General features: G+C 48.3%; 1 protein-coding gene across 2 annotated transcripts in view; it reads right to left on the reverse strand.

Annotated features, from left to right (window-relative positions):
• LOC114427089 (protein jagged-2-like) overlaps positions 1–21,978 on the reverse strand; it is a 32,555-nt gene extending 10,577 nt beyond the window's left edge. For both annotated transcript variants that reach the window (XM_028394856.1, XM_028394855.1), the window contains exons 1-9: positions 21,670–21,978; positions 20,560–20,883; positions 10,532–10,589; positions 6,509–6,763; positions 6,082–6,142; positions 2,470–2,600; positions 1,790–1,909; positions 1,567–1,680; positions 1,037–1,150 (exon numbers count right to left, since the gene is read on the reverse strand). In XM_028394856.1, the coding sequence (XP_028250657.1) occupies positions 1,037–1,150; positions 1,567–1,680; positions 1,790–1,909; positions 2,470–2,600; positions 6,082–6,142; positions 6,509–6,763; positions 10,532–10,589; positions 20,560–20,883; positions 21,670–21,738 (1,246 nt within the window). In that variant the 5' untranslated portion in view covers positions 21,739–21,978. The remainder of the gene's footprint in view (positions 1–1,036; positions 1,151–1,566; positions 1,681–1,789; positions 1,910–2,469; positions 2,601–6,081; positions 6,143–6,508; positions 6,764–10,531; positions 10,590–20,559; positions 20,884–21,669) is intronic.
• Positions 21,979–22,491: the final 513 nt, after the last annotated feature.

The raw sequence follows: 22,491 nt of genomic DNA on the forward strand, positions 1-22,491 counted from the left end.
CTTGTAAAGTAGAAATTGTGATTAAATAAGACACGTATTAAAGTGCAGATTTAACCCTGTGACTGGTGAAACCGTCTTGGATTCCGTTACATCAGCAGCAGGGGCTTTAGGGAGCCAGACGACTGGGGGTCTTTTTCAAACATGTAGAATTGCCAGAACATTTACAGCGTGAAGTTCATGTCTGAAGGGGTTTTATTTCTCGCACGGCTTTTCCATCGCCCCTCTGCTCTGTCCTCACCACCCCCTCCCTCGGGGGTTAATGTCTCTCTATTGCATTCCCTGAAGGCCAACCTGCGGCATTCCAAGTGGTCAGTTTCAGAGGCAGCGCTCACCGCGCCGCCACGCCGCCGCGCCCACTATAAACCAACACAGTGCATTAATACTACTCCCAGGAGGTAAGCGGCACCTGTTGGCCTGCTGAAACTAAACACCCCGAGCCCTTTCCCAAAAACCCGACCTCCCCCCTCCCCCTCAGCCCCCGGCCCTGCTCCTCGTCTCCCACAGGTACCACCCTGCTGCCTGAAAAGGGGGGAAGCTCTCTGATAATAGCAGGATCAGTAACACAAGACGCTGCTGTTTGTTCGCTCCCCGTGCATGTTTACAGGTTAGAAAGTGTTTCCTGGCTGAAACTGAGGTGGTGGTGGCTTTTGGGGGGGGGGACTGCACTATGCTGGGGCGTCGCCTTTACCGTAGCGTACATACTCCTCCGTTACGCCCCGTCTGGAGCCAAAGATAACCCCCCAGCGGGGTATATTTGGTCCCAAGGCTAGCAGTTGCCAGGCCGGGGGTTATTTTAAGCTTTACTCAAGTCACCTGGCTCCAGTTGCAGATGATACTCAGCGAGTGTCTCCGCTGGGTGCGGTATATACACAAACACACACACACACACAGAAATGAACTGCCACGGTTATAGTGCTGGTTAAACAACACAGCAGGATAAACACACAAGCTGTAACACGGGGAAACACACCGAAATATCATCCAAACATGCAACACTGGGATGGCTCTGTGAGCTGCAGTTAAGAGAAATGCACACCTATCTGGCAGGTCTTCCCCGTCCACTGAGGAGGACAGAGACACTCGAAGCCGTTCTCCATGTCGATGCAGGTCCCGCCCTGAGCGCAGGGGCTGGAGGCGCACTCGTCGGTGTCTAAGATACAAACAAACAACATCCCTTTATAGCCTGCTGTGTCCTCCAGCTCTGGCTTCAGAGACGCTATATGGACAAAAGTATGTGGACACACAGCCCCTACACATGTCTGGTTTCTGACTAGTCTGACAGACAAGTTCTTCCACAGCAAACTGTGAGGATCGGTTCTTTGAGCTTTATTTGTGCAGACATCTAAACCCTCATCATCTGCTGTAAAGCTGCAACAATGATGACTGGTTTGTCCATCAAATGTCAGACTACATTGACGGACTAATCATGGACAATCAATCACTCCAGAGCACCGTCAGCTGCAGCTCTAGCAGCGTGCAGCTTTAAGATTTACACCTTTAAAACTAAAAATAGACTGTTCTGAGTGTCCACTTACTTCTGGTCACACAGCTGAATATCAGACTCACCTTTAGCACAGGTCGGTCCCGACCATCCCGCCGGACAGTGACACTCGAACCCTGAATGGACTTCGTGGCACGTCCCTCCGTTGGCGCAGGGGTTAGACACGCAGGCGTGCTCCGCTACAAACAGAATCATAAATCAAATCCTAAAACTCGGATCGGATTCATTTTCTTAAACGTGTTGTGGCACAAAACGAGCGGCGCATATTTCCACGTCTGATTTACTCACCGATCTCACAGTTCTTGCCAGAGTAGCCGTCTGGACAGGCACAGTTGTACTCGTCCGGCTCTGTGTTCATGCACGTCCCTCCGTTCTTACAGGGCCGGTTGGTCCCACAGTAGTTCAGGTCTGCACCATAAAAGAGCGTTAATGTGACCCTCAGCTGTGCAGCACTGCACAGATACTGGCGGAAAATAAAGACTTTCTACAGCTGTGTGTTCAAACTTGTTCTTGGCTTCTTTTCAGACAGACTGGATTGTGGGTTTGAAGACGTGCAATGCAAGTTTTACCGCCTTAAATTGCCCTGCATCACAACTCCTGTGACCTTTGTGGCACAAACCAACAATAAACCCCTCAGAACACCAGAATCTTGTCGGAGGGTTTGAATTAGATGGTACAGACTGTCACAAGGACACTGTGATTACAGCGGAGTTTCCATATTCTGATCTGTCCCTGAATGCATCAGTTGTGATGTCACAAAAATGTAACCAGATCTTATTTCTTTTACACAAAAATTCCCCAAAAGCCAAAACATGTGGCACCGCTCAGCACAACCAGCAGGCTGCAGCACCGCTGATGTGCAGCGTAGTGTGAAAGCTGGAGTTTAAAGGACCATTCCACAGTATTTTACTTCTACATTTCACATCGCAGGTGAGCTGCCGGGCTTCTTTGCACACTTGGTGTCTGACCTTTGTCGCACAGCAGGCCTCCCCAGTTCTTCTCACAGGTGCACTGCCACGGCTCGTTGCAGGTGCCGTGAACACAGCCGGGGTACGGCAAGCACTCGTCGCACAGCGGCCCCTGCCAGCCGTAGTTACACCTGCAACACACAAGGTTATTTATTTTATATCTGTCGTTTAGTTTCAGGAAAATGTGGAGGAGAGTTCAGCAGGTCCAACAACAGTCAGTAATGTAAGTGCCTCCTGATTTTGTAAGCGCGCTGAGGCTGTGTTCTTGTTTGCAGCTTCACACCGAGGTGCCCATGAGAAAGCCTGATGGTCATGCAATGGTCAGTTGTTTAATACTTTTAGAATGTGTGGAAACACCGAGGAGCACTCAGGGCGCACATGACGAGTGGAGACAGGTAGCAGTTAGGCAAAAAACACTTTTTTAAAGAATGAAAAAAAAACAACATATCCTCAGATTGGAGAAAGATACGGCGTCTAATTACTACTTAGTGTTTTTCTCTCTCACACACATGTCATGTGTTGCATGTCCTCCCTCAGCCCTCTTCCTGTGTCGTGAGCCCGGCTGAGGTCAACCTTGGAATGAGCGGCGGGTTTGTGGAGCGAGGGTTAGTCGTCTCGAAGGGGAGGCCGGCGAAGGGTTAGCTAATCTGTTGGTTTATGGCAGCACTCTGTTATTCCAAGGCCAGTGGTAACCTTGCCCCACCTGTCCTGTCATTTCTCTGCCGGAGGCTATTTTTGGGGAGCAACACCCCCTCCACCCCCCCACCTCACCCCGCCTCACCCTCCTCCTTCCTTCGGCTCTCACAAACTGACCAAGCAGCAGCAGAGATTTCTCAAGGATCCATCAAAATGCAGCAAAGCCCTGCATAAAAGATGCACAGAACGTTGTGTGTGTGTGAACTGCAGTGTGTGTGTGTGTGTGTGTGTTGTTTACTACTGTATGTGGTCAGCAGCGGTGCCCTGCACACTGTCAGCCGTGCAGCGTGGACAGCCTGTCTGGCTGCGGTGTGGGAGAGAGAGAGCGAGAGAGACAGAGAGTGGGGAAATGGTTTCAGGCGGCCACAACAAGCCAAGGGTGGCATTACCCACAAGCCCTGTCGCCGGGCTACTGTTCCCGCTGCCGCCGCCACCACCACCCTGTCCCATCAATGGAAGGGGGGGGGGGGGGGGGCGCACGGAACCGAAAATATCCCGGCTGACCACAGCACCCACCCCCGCCCTGTTGCTGCCTGTCAGACACCTACAGGAAGATGGAGCTGCTGCTGTGAGTGCTTCAATTATTTACAGGCAACGTCTCGTGCCGAAGAACCAGAGGACGGACTTAGCCTGCTGTTGCCTAGCTACATGTTTAGTAGTGTCACATGAGGGAGCGTAGGTTGTGAATGCGCTGTGTGTAAGAAACGAGATACCAAACACACATTTTTAGTTTCCTTCTGCCGGCCAGTTTTTTTCTCCGTTCTCTCTCTCTCTCTGTATTTAACCCTTCACTCTCACTTTATTTCTTTTTACGTCATTTCCTGAAGTTCAACTGAAATAAGCTTCATGACAACACAACAGCATTTCTTTGTAATTCTTCCAGTCATGCACCCACATGTGAGGGTTTTACAGTAGGATGTTGACATATCAGCCGTCTCCACGACCACAAACTGGGAATCGGTTTGAGCTCGTATCATTTGGAATAAAGGTGAGTGCACCTGAGTGATGTGGGTGAGAACTGTGCATGCACGTTCATGAAAGTGAAACGGGACGAAGCTGGATGTTTTTCTCAACTCCACCCATCTGAACCCGACCTGCAGGAGCAAATCTGAGGCACCGACCTCTGGTTGATGAGCTGAGTATGCTAACACTCCGCTCATTTACAGATGCTAACTAAACAGTCATTTCCTCTTCCTGTTTCTCTGCAGCGGCTCCTGACTGCCATGAAGCTGCATCACATCACATGTTGAGGCAGATTCCAGGGTGTTCCTCTCTCCTCCAATCCTCTGGCCATTTGCAATGAGAAGTGTCAGCCTCGTTTTATTTATGTGATCTTAACTAAACCAAACCTGCCTCAGTAAAATAATACAAGTAAAAACACCCTCCCCTACCCTTCGCTCTCTGCTCTCCTGGCATTTCTAAATACTTGCGTTTTGTGTGTGTGTGTGTGTGTACTTTGTCTTTTTAAAGCTCCACTCTGTCTAAATGTACAGTTCAGTTCCACATGTAATCAAATCTAAATGTCTCTGCTGCTACGACAAACGCCTGCTCAGCCTTTTTTAAAGGCTCCAGCCCTGTGTGGAACCGTTGTGCCACAAAAAGCTCCGGCTCCTGTGAATTTACTCCTGATGCAGCCACTGCATCAGGTTATACGTCTGACACAGAGGTGTTTTTGAGAGTAAAGTTCTGGTCCCACTGGCCTGATTCTCCACTCCAACCAAGGCTGTTTCCAGAGCGCGATCTGTGGTCATCCTCCCTCAGACATGACTTAATGTTCATGTGGTAACATGATGTGTGAGTCTGTCGGTGGGGTTTTATCATGGCGGATCGCTGAAATCACACGCCATGATGAATCCAGGATGTAAGACGTCTCTCTTTCCAGCTTTTGGCCGTGGATTCAGATTTTAACCCTTTATTGTTGGTTTTACTTTGAAATATTCTAGTTTTAGTATTCTTCTTTCACTTCCTGTGGAGGCTGATGCAGGACCTTTGACCTGCCAGTGTGTGCTGCCGGACTGATTTCAGAGTGAAAGCACAGCTCCCAGGACAGCTCCTGTGGGAGTCCAGAGACTGTGACATCTTTGCTCTGGACTCCTGCTCGTAACATTCTGCGCTGACAGAAATCCAGCCCTGTCTGTCAAGGACCAGGTAGTGGTTCAGGCCCCTCCTCCTCTCTGCCCCTCCTCGGGTGGAATCCACACTTCCCAACAGGCGAGTTGGAGCCATAACAAGGTCCAGGATAGGAAGAGGTGATGTGGGCTGCCGGCACTGGAAGAGAGGGGGGGGGGGGTGGTGGTGGTGGAGAGAGGAAACAAGCAGCAGAAAAAACAAGCCTCTCTCTCTCCCCCTGTTTCTCAGTGCGGGTTAGCTTTAGAACAGGAAGCAGAACAATGGCTTCTGGATCAGAGTGGAGCTGAGGGATGGAGGGTGGGGGGGCTGCCTGGTATGTTATCAACTAACCCCCCCATCATCACTCTGTTGTGTCACCCCTGTTATCCTCATTAAGCTCTTACATGGCGGGTTTCCATCCAAACAGGCTCGTATTTTACAACAGCTGACAGCGTCAACAAAGAGGGACCAACAACAACACAACAAGAGGGACAAACAACAACACAACAAGAGGGACCAACAACAACACAACAAGAGGGACCAACAACAACACAACAAGAGGGACCAACAACAACACAACAAGAGGGACCAACAACAACACAACAAGAGGGACCAACAACAACAAAACAAGAGGGACCAACAACAACACAACAAGAGGGACAAACAACAACACAACAAGAGGGACCAACAACAACAACACAGGAGGGACCAACAACAACACAACAAGAGGAACCAACAACAACACAACAAGAGGAACCAACAACAACACAACAAGAGGGACCAACAACAACACAGGAGGAGACTTACTTGCAGTCTCCCGGCTTGCTGCATGTCCCGTGCAGGGGGCTGCATCCTTGCTTGCAGATGGCTTTTGGGAAGGAAAAAGTGACAAAATCAAAACTGGAAAAACACATTTTAAACAACAACAGATCATTCTGGCCTTGGTGTTTGATCGTTAAAATCTCATTTCCTGTTCTTGTGAAACTATGGAGGATCTTTGCTGTTGAGGGTGCCTTCAGTTTCCAAACATTCTTCGCATTCCTGACACTTGACATGAACTTCCAGGCTCCTTCCGAAACGGGAAGCGAGGAAGTAAGAGCTGAGGATGCTACGTCCGCGCGGTCGCAGACAGTTTTTGATGTGTGCAGTTTATTTTTGGCTCGCCGTTTAAACTCGGTCTATGTTTAGGAATGTTTGTTTTCCTTCTTCATAAACAGACGCTGTCCTCCCTCACCTGTTTTGCAGTCCGGTCCCGTCCAGCCCTCCATGCAGTCTCGGTTTCCAAACTGGTCGCAGACATAATGGCCGAAGTAGTCGTCGCGGGCACGGCAGACTTTGTTGCATTTGCTGCCGTAGTAGTGCTCGTCGCAGCGCACGCGGATGGCGTACTCGATGCTGGCGATGGTGCTTTTGTACTCCACCAGCTGCTTCTCCTCTCCGGGGTTGATCATGCCTTTGTAGATGCTGCGCTCGATCAGCAGCTCGTCATCTGCACGGACACAGAAACATTACAACGGACTCTGTGGACAAAATATTCATCATCAATGATGTCAAATGAAACACAGAGAAGGCAGAGGATGCATCAGTCCATCACTCTTTCTACAGAGCTCGGGAAAATGGACGAAAAGGAAACAGGTCAGCTGACCAATGTGGGTATTGGGTCTGTTAGAATGGCGAACAGCCATAACAGCCATACTTCAGCCATACTTCGGAACTAGGGCTAATTCCGGTTTTTGGGATCTGCCCCACCACTCTGCTGTTCAGTGAGATTCCACGAGGCTTCAGGGAAAGCCCGTTGTTAACCCGGATCAGAGGGAAGGTGTAACCTCTGCTCATACATCACCAAGAATGTAGAAGAAAAAAAACAGAATAGGAAAATTAGCGTGCACAAACAGGAGCGAGGTCTGCGAGGGCTTGATAACCAAAAAGCTTTTTCACTTTTCCTGCTCGCTGAAATGCTTTTCGGCCACCCCCCCCCCCCCCTTTCACAGGATATCCAGCCCCGACTCCATCGGAGCCAGGCCGGAAATAATAAGAGACGGGGAACAGGCGAGGAAGGGCGACATAGGAAAGGCCCTTTAGCTTGTTCTCAAGGAACAGAAGCACCGTGACCCAGCAGGCTTTGCTGTTTGGTGACATGACAGAGGAATCACCTTCAAGGGGTATCATTAGATGATAATCCAAGAGGGTTTAAATGGCTTGAAGCCATAAACAGACACTTAATCTGTCAGATTATATAGAAAATGATTAATCAGCAAGTTTGGAGATGCATGGTTCAGAATGGACAGCAGGGTCTTTCCTGAAGCAGATTCAGGGAGGTCTGTCCGTCCTCACAAGGATTAATCACTCATCTAATTGACTCACCATAAACTAAGCAGGTGAGTTCTATAAAATATTCACCCCCAAGTGGCCATTTGAGGAACTGCAGATGTTTTTTCGGCTCAATCTTTAAAGTTACTGTTTAATATCTCTGGAGCACTTTCAGGTAATTCTACTAAAATTAGCACAAACTGGCCTCGAGGATGCAGGGATTGTAATTTGGTGTCTGGAGGTCAGAGGTCAGACTTTGAGAAGACGTTTTTTCACAGCGTTGTTGTACGTCAAAAGGACGATGTATGAAAACGTGTCGGTGTCTGCAGGGAAAATGAAGTCATCTGCATGTTGCTGATAGGAAAATGGTGGCGTGCTAAGCTACGCTAAGAGAGGACTGATGACAAACATTCACTCATCATTCCAGGCTTTTTATCATGAATGCATAAAAAGATGATGGAAAATAAGCAAGACCTGTAGAAGGCTGTAGAATGGCTGATAATATGGAAAGTGTCACCTTTGTCTTCAGCTCGGGGATCAGAACTCTTACGAACACCATGCTGTAAAGAGGTCAAAGGTCACAGCCACCCGGAAAGCTCAACATTTGAACAGTAGTTTGTTAACTGAACACTGAATCTCTCAGATAAACCGGGCACTCTTTCCAAATGAAGTCTTCCCTCTGACGCTGCTCTCGACGTGATCAGCTGCTCCGATCTGAAGCCCCTGCTTGTTTATATAAGCCGGTTTTAAATGGCCCTCTCTCTCCTGCTCTCCCTAGTAACAACAGCCTCTCTTAGCGTGTCTCCTCCACGACCGAGGGAGCTCATGATTGGTCTATATTTTTATATCTAATTGCTGGAGATGAACAGCAGTGAGTGAGTGCCTGCCTGGGTGTTTCAGGTGGTGGGTGTGGGACTGGAATCTGTGGCAGTGTGTTAACTCACAGTGAGGCTCAGTAAATCAGGACAGTGTGAAAATGGATTTCTTCTTTTTCCAATAGTGTCAAACTTCATACACAAAAGCAGGACAGATTTTTGTCCCTGAGACCTAAAAAGAACTACACAACTCTGCTGAACAGCAGGTGAACAGTGGGAACAGGTATCTTCCCTCTGAACCACAGAACAAGCCGGGAAGTCAAAATATTGAACCAGAAACAGTAAAATAAAGAAAAAGATAAAGTTTCCAGAGTGCCCCCTATGGAAGGCAGGACAGTTGGACTTCTTTGTCAGCAGTACACAGTGTGGCTGATGTCTGATGTGACGACAACATGAAATATATGGATGATCTTGGCTGGATGAGCTCCCGCAGTCAACAACAGCTCTGTCCTCTGTTCTCCTGATGTTTGTTTCTCTTTTGTTTTGTACAGGCGGGGGTTTCCTGCAGCATAAACAACCTTCTTTTTCCTGAGGCCTCTCCAGACCTGCTGCCCAACACACACACACACACCGGGGCAGGAAGCTCACTTCAGGTCCCCTTCAGAAGAAAGGTGTCTGCGGCTTTGAGTCCACATTTTAAGGGGACGGTTTGACATCAGATCTTCGTGCCACTGCAGATACCCCTTTTAGTCAGAGTGCAGCTGGATCAGGACTCATGCTGGCAGACTATCAGAGGACTCACCCTGAGCTCACGGGCAAAACAAACCTGACTGGGACGTCTTTCCATTCTTGTTCCCAGGCACACCTGGACAGGTGAGAACTCTCTCTCTCTCTCTAATTATGTTACAGTGTCCCTGATGCTTGCTCCACCTGCATGTAACACTCACAGGTTCCTGCCTGCTCCCCGACGTGTGTCGACAGCAGGAAAATCCCAAAGTCAGGCAGAAAAAGGCAAAGTCAGAGTAAAAAGAGAAGGACGGGCTTTCTGCTCCTGTTGTCTTAAATGGCTTGGTGTGGTTTCTGATCCAACACACAGGTTCCTGACAGATTCAGGGTCCTACAGTCCAGGTCTACAAGACTGGATGTGGAACACCGTCACCGAGTCCCCGCCCTGCCCCTCTGAGGATACACATGCATCACTGTCACACCTACAGGTGGTCGAGGCTAGAGCGTCCCACCACCAGAGCTGCTGTCCAGGCCACGGCAGCCTGCATGCCGGCCTGTCACACTGTGTTCCTGGATAATGAAGTGGCACGCGGTAGCCGGACAGCTGCCGGGATGCTAATTAGGAGACAGACATCAGAGGACAGAGGGGAGCAAAGGAGGAGTGGGGGGGGGGGGGTAGAAAGAGAGGGCCACGGTCTGTAATGAATGTCCTAACGAGGCAATGCTCTCACAGGTTTAATATAGAGAAGAGCTGAAAACAGCCTGGGAGGAGAGGAAAGGTGGAGGCGTGCGAATAAAGATGTCAGTTACATGTCAGAGCTCCGTCCAGACACCAAACGCTGACACTGACATGCTGTAAAAGTGAGACGAGAAGCTTTGTTTACAAGAAGTCAGGTGCTGCCTGCAGGTAGGAGCGGAGCAGAAAGCCAACACCTAACCAAGCGCCGTCTAATCACACGGATTGCATCCTTCAAATTAACCCTTCTTCCTCCCAGTGGTGCTGCAAACAAAGCCGAACAGAGCTGAGACCAGAGGAGAGTGAGTGTAAACAGGATACAGCTGTACACCAGAAGGAACGCAGGCACCACCAAACCGCTCAGGTACACCTGATGACTTCTCCAGCAGCCCTCAAGGCCACCGGCTTCTATCCGACTCACATAGAAAAAGAGCGTCATCCAGAACACAGCTGCCAACTTCACATAATTTTATCATTTCATACCGAACAGATTACAGTAAGTGTAGGGTTGCATGTTGCCCAGGACAACTGGAAGAAACATCACAAAAACAACATTTAAAGATGTCTGTGTGTGTGAGGTGTGCTGCAGCCGAGCTCTGACCGGAGTGGGGGCAGCCGGTGTCGGAGTAAAAGGTGGAAACGTGCATCTGTTTCATGTGCTGAGCCTTACCGTTGCTGTGTGTGCCGTTGTCCCTGTCCCACGCCTCCACTATCACAGTGTACGCTCGCTGAAACACAAAGAGAGACAAGGAGGGGGGGCAGAGGTTATCACAGTGCACACCAATACAGAAACACACACACTTCAAGATGCAGACATGAACAGAAACCTAGGAGGCGCTGTCACACACACACAGAAGGTGAGTGAGGGTAGGAAAACATGTCTCGTTCCCACACTGCTGTCACTCATTAGCTTCCATGTGCCCAGGGCTGGTTAACCAGAGAACAAAACATTCACCTGGAAACCACCGACACACGTTTTCATCTCTCACTTCGTACGTTTTATCCTGATAATCCAGATAAACTCTGCTCAGGTCCACAGGGAGGTCAGCAGGGGTTAGATGACTTGCTCAATGGCACTCTGTGTGTGGTAATGTCTTAACCTCTGATGGGGAAATTCATTTTGCCTGATTCCTCCTTCGGGATTCAGTCTGTCGTCTTTTAGGTCAAGTGGCAAAGGCTGATGGAAGCCTTCAGGTGGTTTTCACATCGCCGTGGACTAAATGCTTAGAATCAGCAGTCTGGGAGAGAGGTCACCCTCATTGGGCATTTAGATTAGCAAACCAGTGACAAAACCATCAGTGCAAGCAAACACATATCTGTGGTCGACTGTGGCACCGCAGCTTTCATCACCGCCCGTCTGTTGATGGGTTTTATACACTTGTCTTTAACCACTGCAGGGGCTTACCCATTATATATATTACCCAAAATATACATCCCACTCCCTGCTCCAAGCCTTATATTTTGATAAAGAAGATAAATAGAAGTCAGTTTAGAGTCCGATGTGTAACGTCACACTGTTTGGTGCTTAGATCCAGAGTTATACTGTGTGTCGCCCAGCAGGCCTGCACACTATGCCCTACTTTCCAGAGAAGATGGACTCCCAGCCATCCAACAAACTCAAACTCTGGATTGTTTCAGGTGCAGGCGCTATTTTTTTTTTTTTTCCCTTTTTTTGTCTTCACGGGCATCAGCAAACAAACCGAGATGGAACTTGCTGTCTGTCAACTGCATGGGGCCGGGCGAGCAGCTGCGAGTTCCCATGACCCAAGTCTGACTCAGAGTGACTGAAGGCCTGCAGGGAAGATTACAGGGGAGGTTACAAAGTGGCGCTGGGAGAGATTAGAGACACCAAACAAGAAGGGCCACAGCTTTAAGTGCTTTATGGCGCTTTAAAGGTAATTTTATGGTGCTGGGTCTTTTTCAGGGGCTTTATGGGAGAAAAGATGCTAACTCACACGTCAGATATGAAGCCGTGTTTGTTGGTACTTGTAGTTGCTTCAGGGTGAGTTCACTACATGAAAATGCAGCAACCATTAGGGCTGAAACAGATGCTTATGAGTTCAACATTCACCACTGCTCACACTCAAGTTTGAGAAAATATCTTGGGAATATCAACAAATGTGAGGAAATGAAGCCACTTAACTTGTGACACCTGCTCGGCTGATTCCAATCCAAACAGACCAACATGCCACCCCTGCTGGCCTGGCAGCCTCATGTCCTACACCCCCCCCCCCCTCTGCTCTTATTCCAGTTTAATAAACCTGAAATATAGAGCTGGACCGAGACCAAACCAATGAGATAATGTGGGAAAACACAGAGCAGTTTGCAGACAGGTTTTGTGAGCCTGCAGGTGTATCGACAGAACATCTGCATGCAGAGCAGCCTGTCTTCCACCCTCCACTCATGGCCAGAGTGTGAGGACTGTTACAGCATCAGCACATGAGACCGCCTGGATGTAGAGGGGGGGGGATAACGTAGCTAAAGCCAGATATTTGTTACTCCTATGCCTGCACTGAACTCTCCATTAAAAAACAGTATATGAACACAAAAGGAACAAATGCAGCCATAAAATGGCAAAATACATGAATCATTTAGTCAGTGAAACAAAGCAGAAATCACAGGTGATGTCTTATTTATTCCAAAAAGAGCCAGATTGATCAACACACATGCTTTAAGTTGTTCATTTATGTTTGTAGCACACACCAGATTCATGGAAAAATATAAAAGTACAGTGCAGGAGCCTGGACCTTAACATACAGCCACAGGAAAATGAACTTCTGTGGGTTTGTTGCTTCATCATTAAAACTGCTCTAATGATCCCAAAAGGTCCGAGCTGGACCTGAAGACCCGGCCTTCTGATCAGATCCCCTCCTCTGTCACTTCAAGATGACGCAGCTCTGATTTATGAGCCCCGCGAGACGATGTTATTCTGAAACGAGTGCAAAAATGAATGTTCTCATAATCAATCTTCCCCCTTTGTAATCAATTTTAAATGTCACAGGCAGATGGGGGCCGTCCCACAGCCTCACAGTGTGTGTCAGAGTGTGTGTCTGCGCCTTCACATTTGTGTGTCCATGAAGGACAGGAGCTCGAGGATCAAAGTGTCACGTCCCTGCTGTCTGCAGTGAGACGACCTTATGAGTGTGTGTGTGTGTGGAGTGTGATATGGGGAGGGAAGGAGGGAGGGAGGGAGGGAGGGTGAGGGTGTGTTGGGAGACACTTGACACCTCCTAACCAATTTACAGGAGTGAGAGGGATTTGAGTTTTCATTAGGCGAGGAGAAACCGGCCGCCTTCACCTGTTCAATGAATAAATTACTGCTTCAGCGCGGCAGGAACAGCCGCCAGCGACACACAGCTCTACTGAGAATATACTGTACAGATCGAAGCTGCTCCACATGCTATGAATTTTGTTTATCATACATGCTAACGAGCTCTCCTCTACGGAACTGCTGCTGCTACACTTCCTGAGCTCAACCTCAATCTCAGTCAGAACCTCTGTGTGATGAAGCAATGACAGTAAAATAAACAAATCACGCATGTCCGTCGTCTTTGTACAGTGAGGATACCTGTGCAATGCTGGGACATTTGTGCAGAGTAGGGATGTCTGCCCTGGGTGAGGACATCTGTACTAACTGAGAACCAAAGATGGGACATAAAAAGCAAGGAGAGGAAGGACGTCTACGTTTTACACTTTGTGCATAATTATAACTGCTTTGAGTGAAGGGGAGGGTGCTGCCTCACAGCGTGAGCTGCTCCTTACCTGCCTCGGCTCTACTCGTGCTCCACCTCTTTGCCTATATTTAAAGTTGAGGTGGACAATGATGGTGCCAATATGGCAGCAGTTGGAGCCTCCAACAGAGAGGGTGTTTCCTGAAGAGGGAAACCCATGGGTCATGGACACTTCATAATTATAAACAGCCCAAGGGACAGACAAGGAGGACATTTGTGCAAAGCTAACAGTATAAGGACATGAGTGTGCAACATGAAGTGGAGAGACCGGAGGACATGTGTCATTCTATCAGGGTAAGCTAACTGAACATTTTTAGGAGCAGTACTCAGCATGTCTGAACAGACAAAGAAATACGAGCCACACTGAGTAAGCAGCACAGTTTAAACTCAGAAAAGAAGCAGAATGTTCCTTTAATTGAAAACTCACAGCCACAGAGAATTGTTAATGAAAAAGAGAGTTTTAAAAAAATGCTGAGACCCAATTAACAACTTTCCTGGAGTTGTGATCAGAGGAAGAAAAAATAAAAAATAAAAGCGGCACCAACACCTGTCACGTCACACCTGTTAGTCTATTGACATGAATAAAACATGTCGCTCCCGGCAGAGAGGAGCTTGGATGGTTAATTTAGCACGTTATTAACAGAACAAGCCCACCGCCCCTCCACCCACCGCCACCTCTCCTCTCTAAGGGGGCCTCGCTGTGCCAGCCCTCCCGGAGGAGGCCTCGCTCAGACGGCAGATCTAATCAAAGCTAATCTAATCAGGTCTTTATACTGCAGAATGGTGAAATGACCCAATTCACTTTTCCCACACCAAACGCGTGAAAAGCTATTTCTGTCGCTCCGGGTCACGCCGGCTCCTCCAGCGACGGAGAGGAATTCTGTGAATTAGTCTTTCACAGTGAATCGATGGCGTGTATGTATGAAAGAGGGGGGAAAAAATACCGCCTTAAATCCATTATGGGCCCTCTGATTCAGTGATTAAACAGGACTTTTTCCAGTCTGTACAGTAGGAGGAGTGTTTCCACAACTTCTTGCACTTTATACAAGTTTAGTTTGCTCTAAAGGCTTCAAACAAAAACTCAACACCAGCCGCGGCACACACACAGATACAATCTGGGTCTGATTTTTAATTACCTCCTCATAAAATCCTCTGTAACGACACACATACTGAACACGACCACAAGCGAGCAACGTTTCCCGTTAGTGTGTCACAGTAAGTGAGCAGTGGTAGTTTTTAAATTACCTGCAACAGCAGAGCTGTAGGTGAGATCTACAGCTCAAAGCAGGAAACAGCAACAACAGTAAAATCTCTACAGGTGTGTAGAGATAAAAACTACAACTGAGGCTGCTCCAAAATTAGGATCATGAATTTACTGATGACACAAACACAAACACATCACACATGATGAGCACTGCTTGTGAAAAGCATTCTTAAGATCCGGAGTGTTGCTAGCACACAGCAGTGATGCTCTCACATGTCATGTGATGCAGCGACAGGATTCTGTTCTCTGTTAAACAGTACAGTTAGCATGCTGCTAGCAGCATCCAGGTGAGCTGTCATCATGAAATGAAACATGCCATCAGTGTAAAGCGCTGCCTCTGAGCTGCAGTGTTCAGCACCATCACAGCATCACAGTGTGACGTTCACTGCCCCGCTGTGAGAATGCGGAATGTCGGCATCGAAGCGAGGGATGGCAGACTGCAGATTTCCACATTTTTTATTGATAGCTGGAAAGTGTATTTGCAGCTTAATATTTGATTTTCATGCTATTTAAATAAATTCAAAGCTGTGTGTTGGAGCGACACCTGAAACAGGCGTGAATACCAGATTCAGCGTGAGAGCAGCACAAGAGAGGCCTTATGTAAACGCTCTCAAATCCACTGCTGACATTTTGCCTAACGCAGCTGCCCTCCTCCCCCTCCTCCCCCCTCCTCCCCCTCTATCAGCGTTTCCATCTCCCTCCCTCCTCGTCTTGATATCTGGGCACAAAGGCAGAGGTATAAAGTCATTGTTCCTGCTGAAAGGTGTGGTGACAAAGGGGTTAAGGCAGCCCTCGTTTTCTGCAGCGCCGCTGGGAAAGTGATATTCACGCCGTGGGAAAGCGCTGACCGTCCACCTCAGTCAGCACAGATGTGACGAATGAATGAAGACAAAGTTTTATATCGGACCTCCACCTTCCTCACAGCGGCGGGGCAAGGCAGGGCAGATGTGAGTGCAAGAAGTGTGTGAGTGTTTCTCCAAGAAAGGGGGCTGGTTGGGTAACACACAGATTACTGACAGAGATTTTTTTAGTCCAACATGGGTTGAGAAAGCCTGCTGAACCTTCACCCAAAGCCACGCTGCAGCCGAGCACAGAAGAAGAAGAAGAGGACAGATCATCAGCTCGCCTTCATAGAGCCAAATGATGAGTCAGGGTGTGTGTTTACATTGGTGGCAGCCATGTTAAAGGTCCAACTACTGCTTAACCAGCATAAACACCACAGAAGAAAAACGACCCTGGTGTCCCTCTAAACTGACTAAGCACTAAGTCTTAATAAGACTGTATAAAAATGAGGCCACGGCCTACAAACCTGCACAGGAATCCAAAACTCTGCTTCATAAGCTGGTTAACAATGTGAGCCTGAACACAACACACAACACACACACACACATCTTTCCTCCCAAAAAAAGCAAACTGTAGGTGTGAACGCGCCCTCAAAGCTAGCAAAACAGGCTAACCCAAGCCAAAAGATTTCTAACACACAAAATATGTGGCTGCAGGGTGTTCTGCTGGTAGGAGCAGAGATGGACAAGATAAACAGCAGATAGACTGTAAATAAATACAGGAACAATGAAGGGTTTGGTCATCGACAGCCTTCTCCTTCCTTTCATAGCATCTATTAAACAACGACTGGGAGTCAGGTGGGAAATCAAGCTGCTCTGAGCGTGCTTGTGTGTGTAGCAGGTTTAATCCACGGCTCACAATGCATGCATTTCTGTCCCTTCACGTAAACACATGGATTATGGATTTACACAAAAACCGACTTATTAAGCACGTTTTTGCACTTTCTATTGACTGTACATTTCAAAGAAACTATTGTCCTCCTTCCTGCACTGCATGCTACTTACTGACATGATCCCCAAAGAGAGAGACCTGAAAATGACCAATCACAATCAAGTGTCCAAAGCAGGCATGATGGTAGATGTCGCGTGTGACTGCATTGCCTTGCAGCTGAGAAACCGATGACACATGATACCTGGTGAGGACCTGTAAGTGCTGCCCTGCAGACAACGGCAGCCTCACATAAACCTGAATCCATCAGCAACATCCGCCAAATCGATGAGCCGGGCGAGGCGGAGCAGCTAATCACACATTTACACACCTCTGACTAGAAGCGGGTCATCTGACATGGAACCAGCGTGGGAAAGATGAGCACAGCCGCTCTGACCACAGTTAACCTGAGTTACGGCGCGTAACGGAGCCGCGGCGCGCTCGTCCTGCAGGCTTTTAGGCTTATTACAGACACACGGAGGGAAAAAACATGACACTCGGCAGAAAATCTGGAGGCTCGGGTAAAAAGTATGGTTACCATAAAACACGATTTCAAACCTTCCACTCCAGAAACGTACAGATGTTTCAGGACTTCAGCTTTAGCAGCAGCTACTAAAGAAGTCATTCGACTCTGGAGTTATTGCGTCATCAGTAGACTAGAGTGTTTTGCTAATAATCATGGGTAAGAACGGTGCTTCAACTCAAATCATGCACTTCTGTGACTCAAAAGCAACAGTAACACACAAACTGGACAGAGAAATGTGCCACAGGGGCAGCAGATAGAAGGAAAATCCAGTTCTTGTACTAGCTGCAGGCATCAGGATCTCATTCGGAAATGAAACTTTTATGAGAAAGTTTACCGCCTCCCTGACACGCCCGCAACTCCTCCGTCCACCTGGGCTTTCTACGGTCTCCTCCTATCGTCTTTTCCTCAAAACCAATCAGCCATAAAAGCATCACCAAACCGGGAAGATCTCTTGATGGAAGAGCAGGACGCCGCGCCAAAGACGCACTCGGCAAATGAGCCAAACGAGCCATCGGCCGGCAGTGACGCCATCCAACAAGCGGCGACCTGCTGTCATCCAACATTGCACTTTGTGATTAACACAGCGATACTCCTCCGAGAGAGGTGATCTTAGGCTTGGTATGCTGTAATCATAGCCTGTTTTCCTAATACTATTTCACTAAAACATTCATTCTGGGAGGGAGGGAGGGAGGGAGGGAGAAGGGGGGGGGGGGGGGCGTCTCCAAACAGCTGTTCCACCTCTGTCCTCTGAGAGAGGGGGGGGCAGCCTATGAAACTGAAGGAGTACGCACCCTTGATCCTTGATTTACTCACAGAGGGGTGATGGGAGGACAGCAGCTCTAAAAATACCCCATAAGGAGAGAGGGAGAAGGAGACGGAGGGTGGTAGGGGGGAGGTTTGGGTGAGAGGGGAGCAGCAGAGGAGGAAGAGAAGAAGTAAATGCTTGTTTTTGCTTCGGTCAAAAAAAAGAAAAAGCATCTTAAGGAGTCCTAAAATATGCATCCCTCGTGACAGAAGGAACTGGGTGGAAGGGTTTTTTATTTTGAAAGGGGGGCTGTTCCTCCCTCTTCCTCTCGTTACCCCATCATCACTGTGCTCCTCCTCCCCTTACACCCCCCATCCTCCGTTTTTCTTTCATGAAAAAACATGCCACTAAAGACCCAAACAGCCAGAGGGGTTAACATGAAGGGGAAATGATTGACCGAGGAGACGAGGAAAGGGCAGAACAATGTCCTTTTTTTTATGTCAGGACCACTGGCCCAGATACCGGCTGCCAACAGAGGGAGTCCACTATAGTAGCACCAGAGGCTACAGGCCACGGCCTCCAACAAAACACACTGTGTTAGCTGCAGCGAGTGGCGGGAGGGCGGCGAGGTTTATTCATGGAAAGTTGTGATAAATAAGAACGGGTACTATGCGGACATTTGTGGTGTTTAAGGAACTGATTTGATCAGCATCGAAACAAGAACTGAACTCAAAAAACAGACACAGACGATAAACAAGTTTAAGGATTTTCTCAAACCTACAAAAACATTTGACCTTTCCGATGGTCCATGAATGCATTTTGAGTGTGATCTAATTTCCTCAAAACCACTTTATTCTAAATATCTAAAGATTCATTAAAAACAACCTTCAGCAGCCGGCAGGACGCCATGATGGAGTCACATGTGAGCAGCAGTCACATGACCAACACTCACTGCAGCTGATCTCTGTCTTTCTGTGTTACTCTGCACTTCTGACTTCTCTCTGCTTGTAGCCATGGTTGTGCTGTTTGTGTAGAGGAGCAGTGAACAATGAGCTCAAACCAATGGACAGATCACACAAGGATCCGTCAATACAGCGGTACAAAAAAATCACGTAAACATTCTCTAAAAGCCTTCGGCTGCTTCGACCTTGACAGCCTCATCTCAAGAAGAGGCTGCTGAGCGCTGATACCCTGCTTACTTCATCCCTCACACACTCCTCCACCCCCCTCCTGGGTGATAGTGGAAAATACTGAACCCACACACGCCGAGTGAGACAATGACCCAATAACGGTCAGAGAGTGAACCTGAGAGGCAGCGAGGTAAAGGCATCCCCCGGCCCAGATTGAACGGGGTTCTTCACTTGTTTGAGTAGTTGGTGACACTGATATCCACCGCCTGTGTCACACACAACTTAGTGGTAACTGTATCTGCCCGCAGGGCCCCAACTTACTACTTCCATCTTCCCCTCTGCTGACAGCTGACCATGGGGAGTGATGAATGGAGAGGTCACGTCGCCAGCCGAGCACACAAAGCAGCTGATATGTACGTTCTGACATGAACACACGGCAACTGGGTTTCTGTGCCTCCAGCCCAGAAACAGAACATTTAAAGAGGCAACGTTCATTCAGTGGCGGTTCGTGTTCTCAGCTCTGCACAGACCTCTCAAAAGAGCCAAAATATTGTTACAGAAAGAGCAGAAAAGCTGGATCATGTAACTGTTCCATTGTTTTACTTACAGCAGCATTTTTTCACAACCAACTAGTCTTCATTTCTGAAGCAATTCTACCAATAAATCAACACTGTTCAAGAAACCAGTGGCTTCTTCAGATAAGACAGAGACACAGAGAGAGAATAGTCCAACATGCATCCAGGTTTATGGATGAGTTTTCTGTTGATTGACATGGATTAAATGACCTCAGCACAAACCCAGCCATCAATCTTCTCCAGTTTGACTCATGGTGACTCCAATTTTGACAGCTCACTCAGCTGTTGTGGGAATCTAACCTATGACGTCTCCTCTGTGATACAGATATGTGGGTGTAACAGCGGTTTTCATAAAAAAAAGATTCTCTGACTGCCAACACTGATCCACTTTCCCACACTGGGCCTCCCAAAGAGGAGTCTGAGCACGTTTTGATTGGCTGGTTGCATTAGATAATAAGTTACCTGCCAGGTCTTAATCACACACACACACACACACACACACACACACACCTCAACCTGCGACTTGTTTGTTAACTCACCAAACCAATACACAACTGCGCCACGGCTGTGCGTAAAAGTCATGCGCCATGCGCGCACAGGTGTTTTGTTTCACTAGAAACAAACTGCAAGGTTCACACAGACCCCCCCCCCCCATCAGTTGACTAATTGCCAAAAGTTGGCAAAGTGACATGCAGAGGAAAGAATGGGCAAAAACCTTACAGCAATGTATCCAGAAACGTGTGCCAACATGTGCCAAGTTACAGTTTGGATGAGCGAGTCAAGGCTGCAGACCAACAACCTCAAACACTCGTTCTGGTTGCAGGTTGTCACCATGGGTTGGAAGTTATAGGGTGTGCGCATCCAGGTGAGTATTTGCAACTTTTACACAATCATTAAATCACAACAGTTCGCACCATTCGCACCCAAAAAGTGGCGTCTCCGCCATGATCCACTTACCGGCCACGCAAACTGGAAGGGGATGACGAACTTCCCAGCGTCGTGGTTCCGGTTCTGTCCGGTTTTCTGGCCGCCCTTGAATTGAAAAGTATTCCCACCGATAACCTTAGTAGTTTCCGAGCCATAGGTGCACGGTCCATTGGTAGTGACCTCCGTTTGGTATTCCTTTAAACACACTCTGAAGTAGGTGTCGCACTCGTCCGCGCCGCAGTGGCCCTCCGCCGCGCTCTTCTCCGCGTCGCAGCAGTCGCCGTTCAGGAGCTGGCCTTTGGGGTTTTCCACCGAAATCAGCTGCAGCTCGAAGTAACCCGTAGACTGAGACACCTGGGGAGGACACGAGAGCGTGACGAGGTGCTAAAAATATCATTTATGCCCGAAAAATGTGTTTAAAAATGCTCACATACAACTTTAATTCAAAACGGATATTTTACTCCCCTTAGTGACATCACTCGGGTCTTTTTGGGCATATTTTGGAAATGTAGAAACGTCAAAAGTCTCTAAAATATGTGTTGCAGGTGTTAAAATGTGCAGATGTACCAGAAAAAGTTGGACTTTCCCTCCTTGTGCTGCAGCGTACAGTCACGCTGCAGCCCACACTACTGTAGCCTACATTTTGGCACCGTTGAAGTTCAGTGCTGGAGACCCAGTACTCCAATTTAGCTCACTGTGCAGATCAGGCTGCAGCTGCACACTACAGTTATTTCAAAAAAAGCCTTCAGTCTGTCAGAATCACCTGAAACCATCTGAAATATGAAAGATTTGCCAAAGCATAAAGCGCTGTGTGCGCAGGTGCACTGGGAGCATGTGAAGCCGTTTGCTTAAACAAACTTGTGTCCTTCCTTACGCGGTGCAACTTTAAAAAGGGAAATGATCTGAAACACACAGCTCATGACACCGCGGACTATTTTAACGGTTGGAAACCTAATTTATCCCCAGAAGGAAGCGCACATTTAGAAATTCCGGATCACATGATTTGAATAGTGGAGCAGGCAATTCAATTAAGGCTGGAATTCCCCCCCCCCTCCAAAAAAAACCCTTCCAGTCTATTGATGAGCTGCACCGCACCAGAAACATCTCCTGCCTTCCTGAGGAATCAAATAAAGTTCTCACCTCGGCCCACAACGTCAGCAGGAGACACACTAGTGAGAAGCGCTGCAGTTTCCCCGGATTAGTCCACATGTCTCCGGCTGCTCGGTGTTGGTTACCATGAGGGAAAACCCAAAATATTAAAGTCAAAATGAAAATCAAGAGAGGAAAAAGCGGAGTCCTGCTGCTGCTGCTGCTGCTGCGGTCCGCGGCATGCACGGCGACGCAGCTCTCCGGGATGCCCGCGGCTCTGGAGGAGGAAACGCGCACCGCTGCTGCTGCTGTTTGGTCCACAGACGCACAACAAGACGCGCAAACTCCACTTCCCTCCGCGGCTCGACGCACTAAGCAGCAGAGAAGAGCGAGCAGCGGTGCGTCTCTGCTGGCCAAAGCCTGAGCCGGGCTCTCCGTCTGATTGACAGCTAAGCGGACCAATCAGGTGCCGTCTGGGAGGAAACGTTTGCGGCTACAAGCCAATAGGAGGCAGGGCTGGGAGAGGGCGTGAAAGGGAGGCCGGATGATGGATTTATTATTGAAGTTTGCTCACACACGAGCTCCTCTTTTTTTTTCTTTTCTTTTTTTACGACACCCACGATGTCAAGTGGAATTTTATTGAGTATATGCGTATCTCTATGGTGACGTTTCTTTCCGTTAAATGTACTTTTGTCACAGGTCTTACGCACACATCCAGCTGAATAACATGAACATTAACACAGCAGCTCCAGAGAGTCATAAATAATCACTAAACACACGCACTGTGCAGCTTTGGTGGCACCTGAGCTGCTCCTCACTGAGCTGCAGGCAGGCTGTTTGCGCCCTCTACTGACGAGGAGTATCAAGACTTTT

The sequence above is a fragment of the Parambassis ranga genome, chromosome 22 (genome assembly GCF_900634625.1).
Source record: "Parambassis ranga chromosome 22, fParRan2.1, whole genome shotgun sequence".
Taxonomy (NCBI): Eukaryota; Metazoa; Chordata; class Actinopteri; family Ambassidae; genus Parambassis; species Parambassis ranga.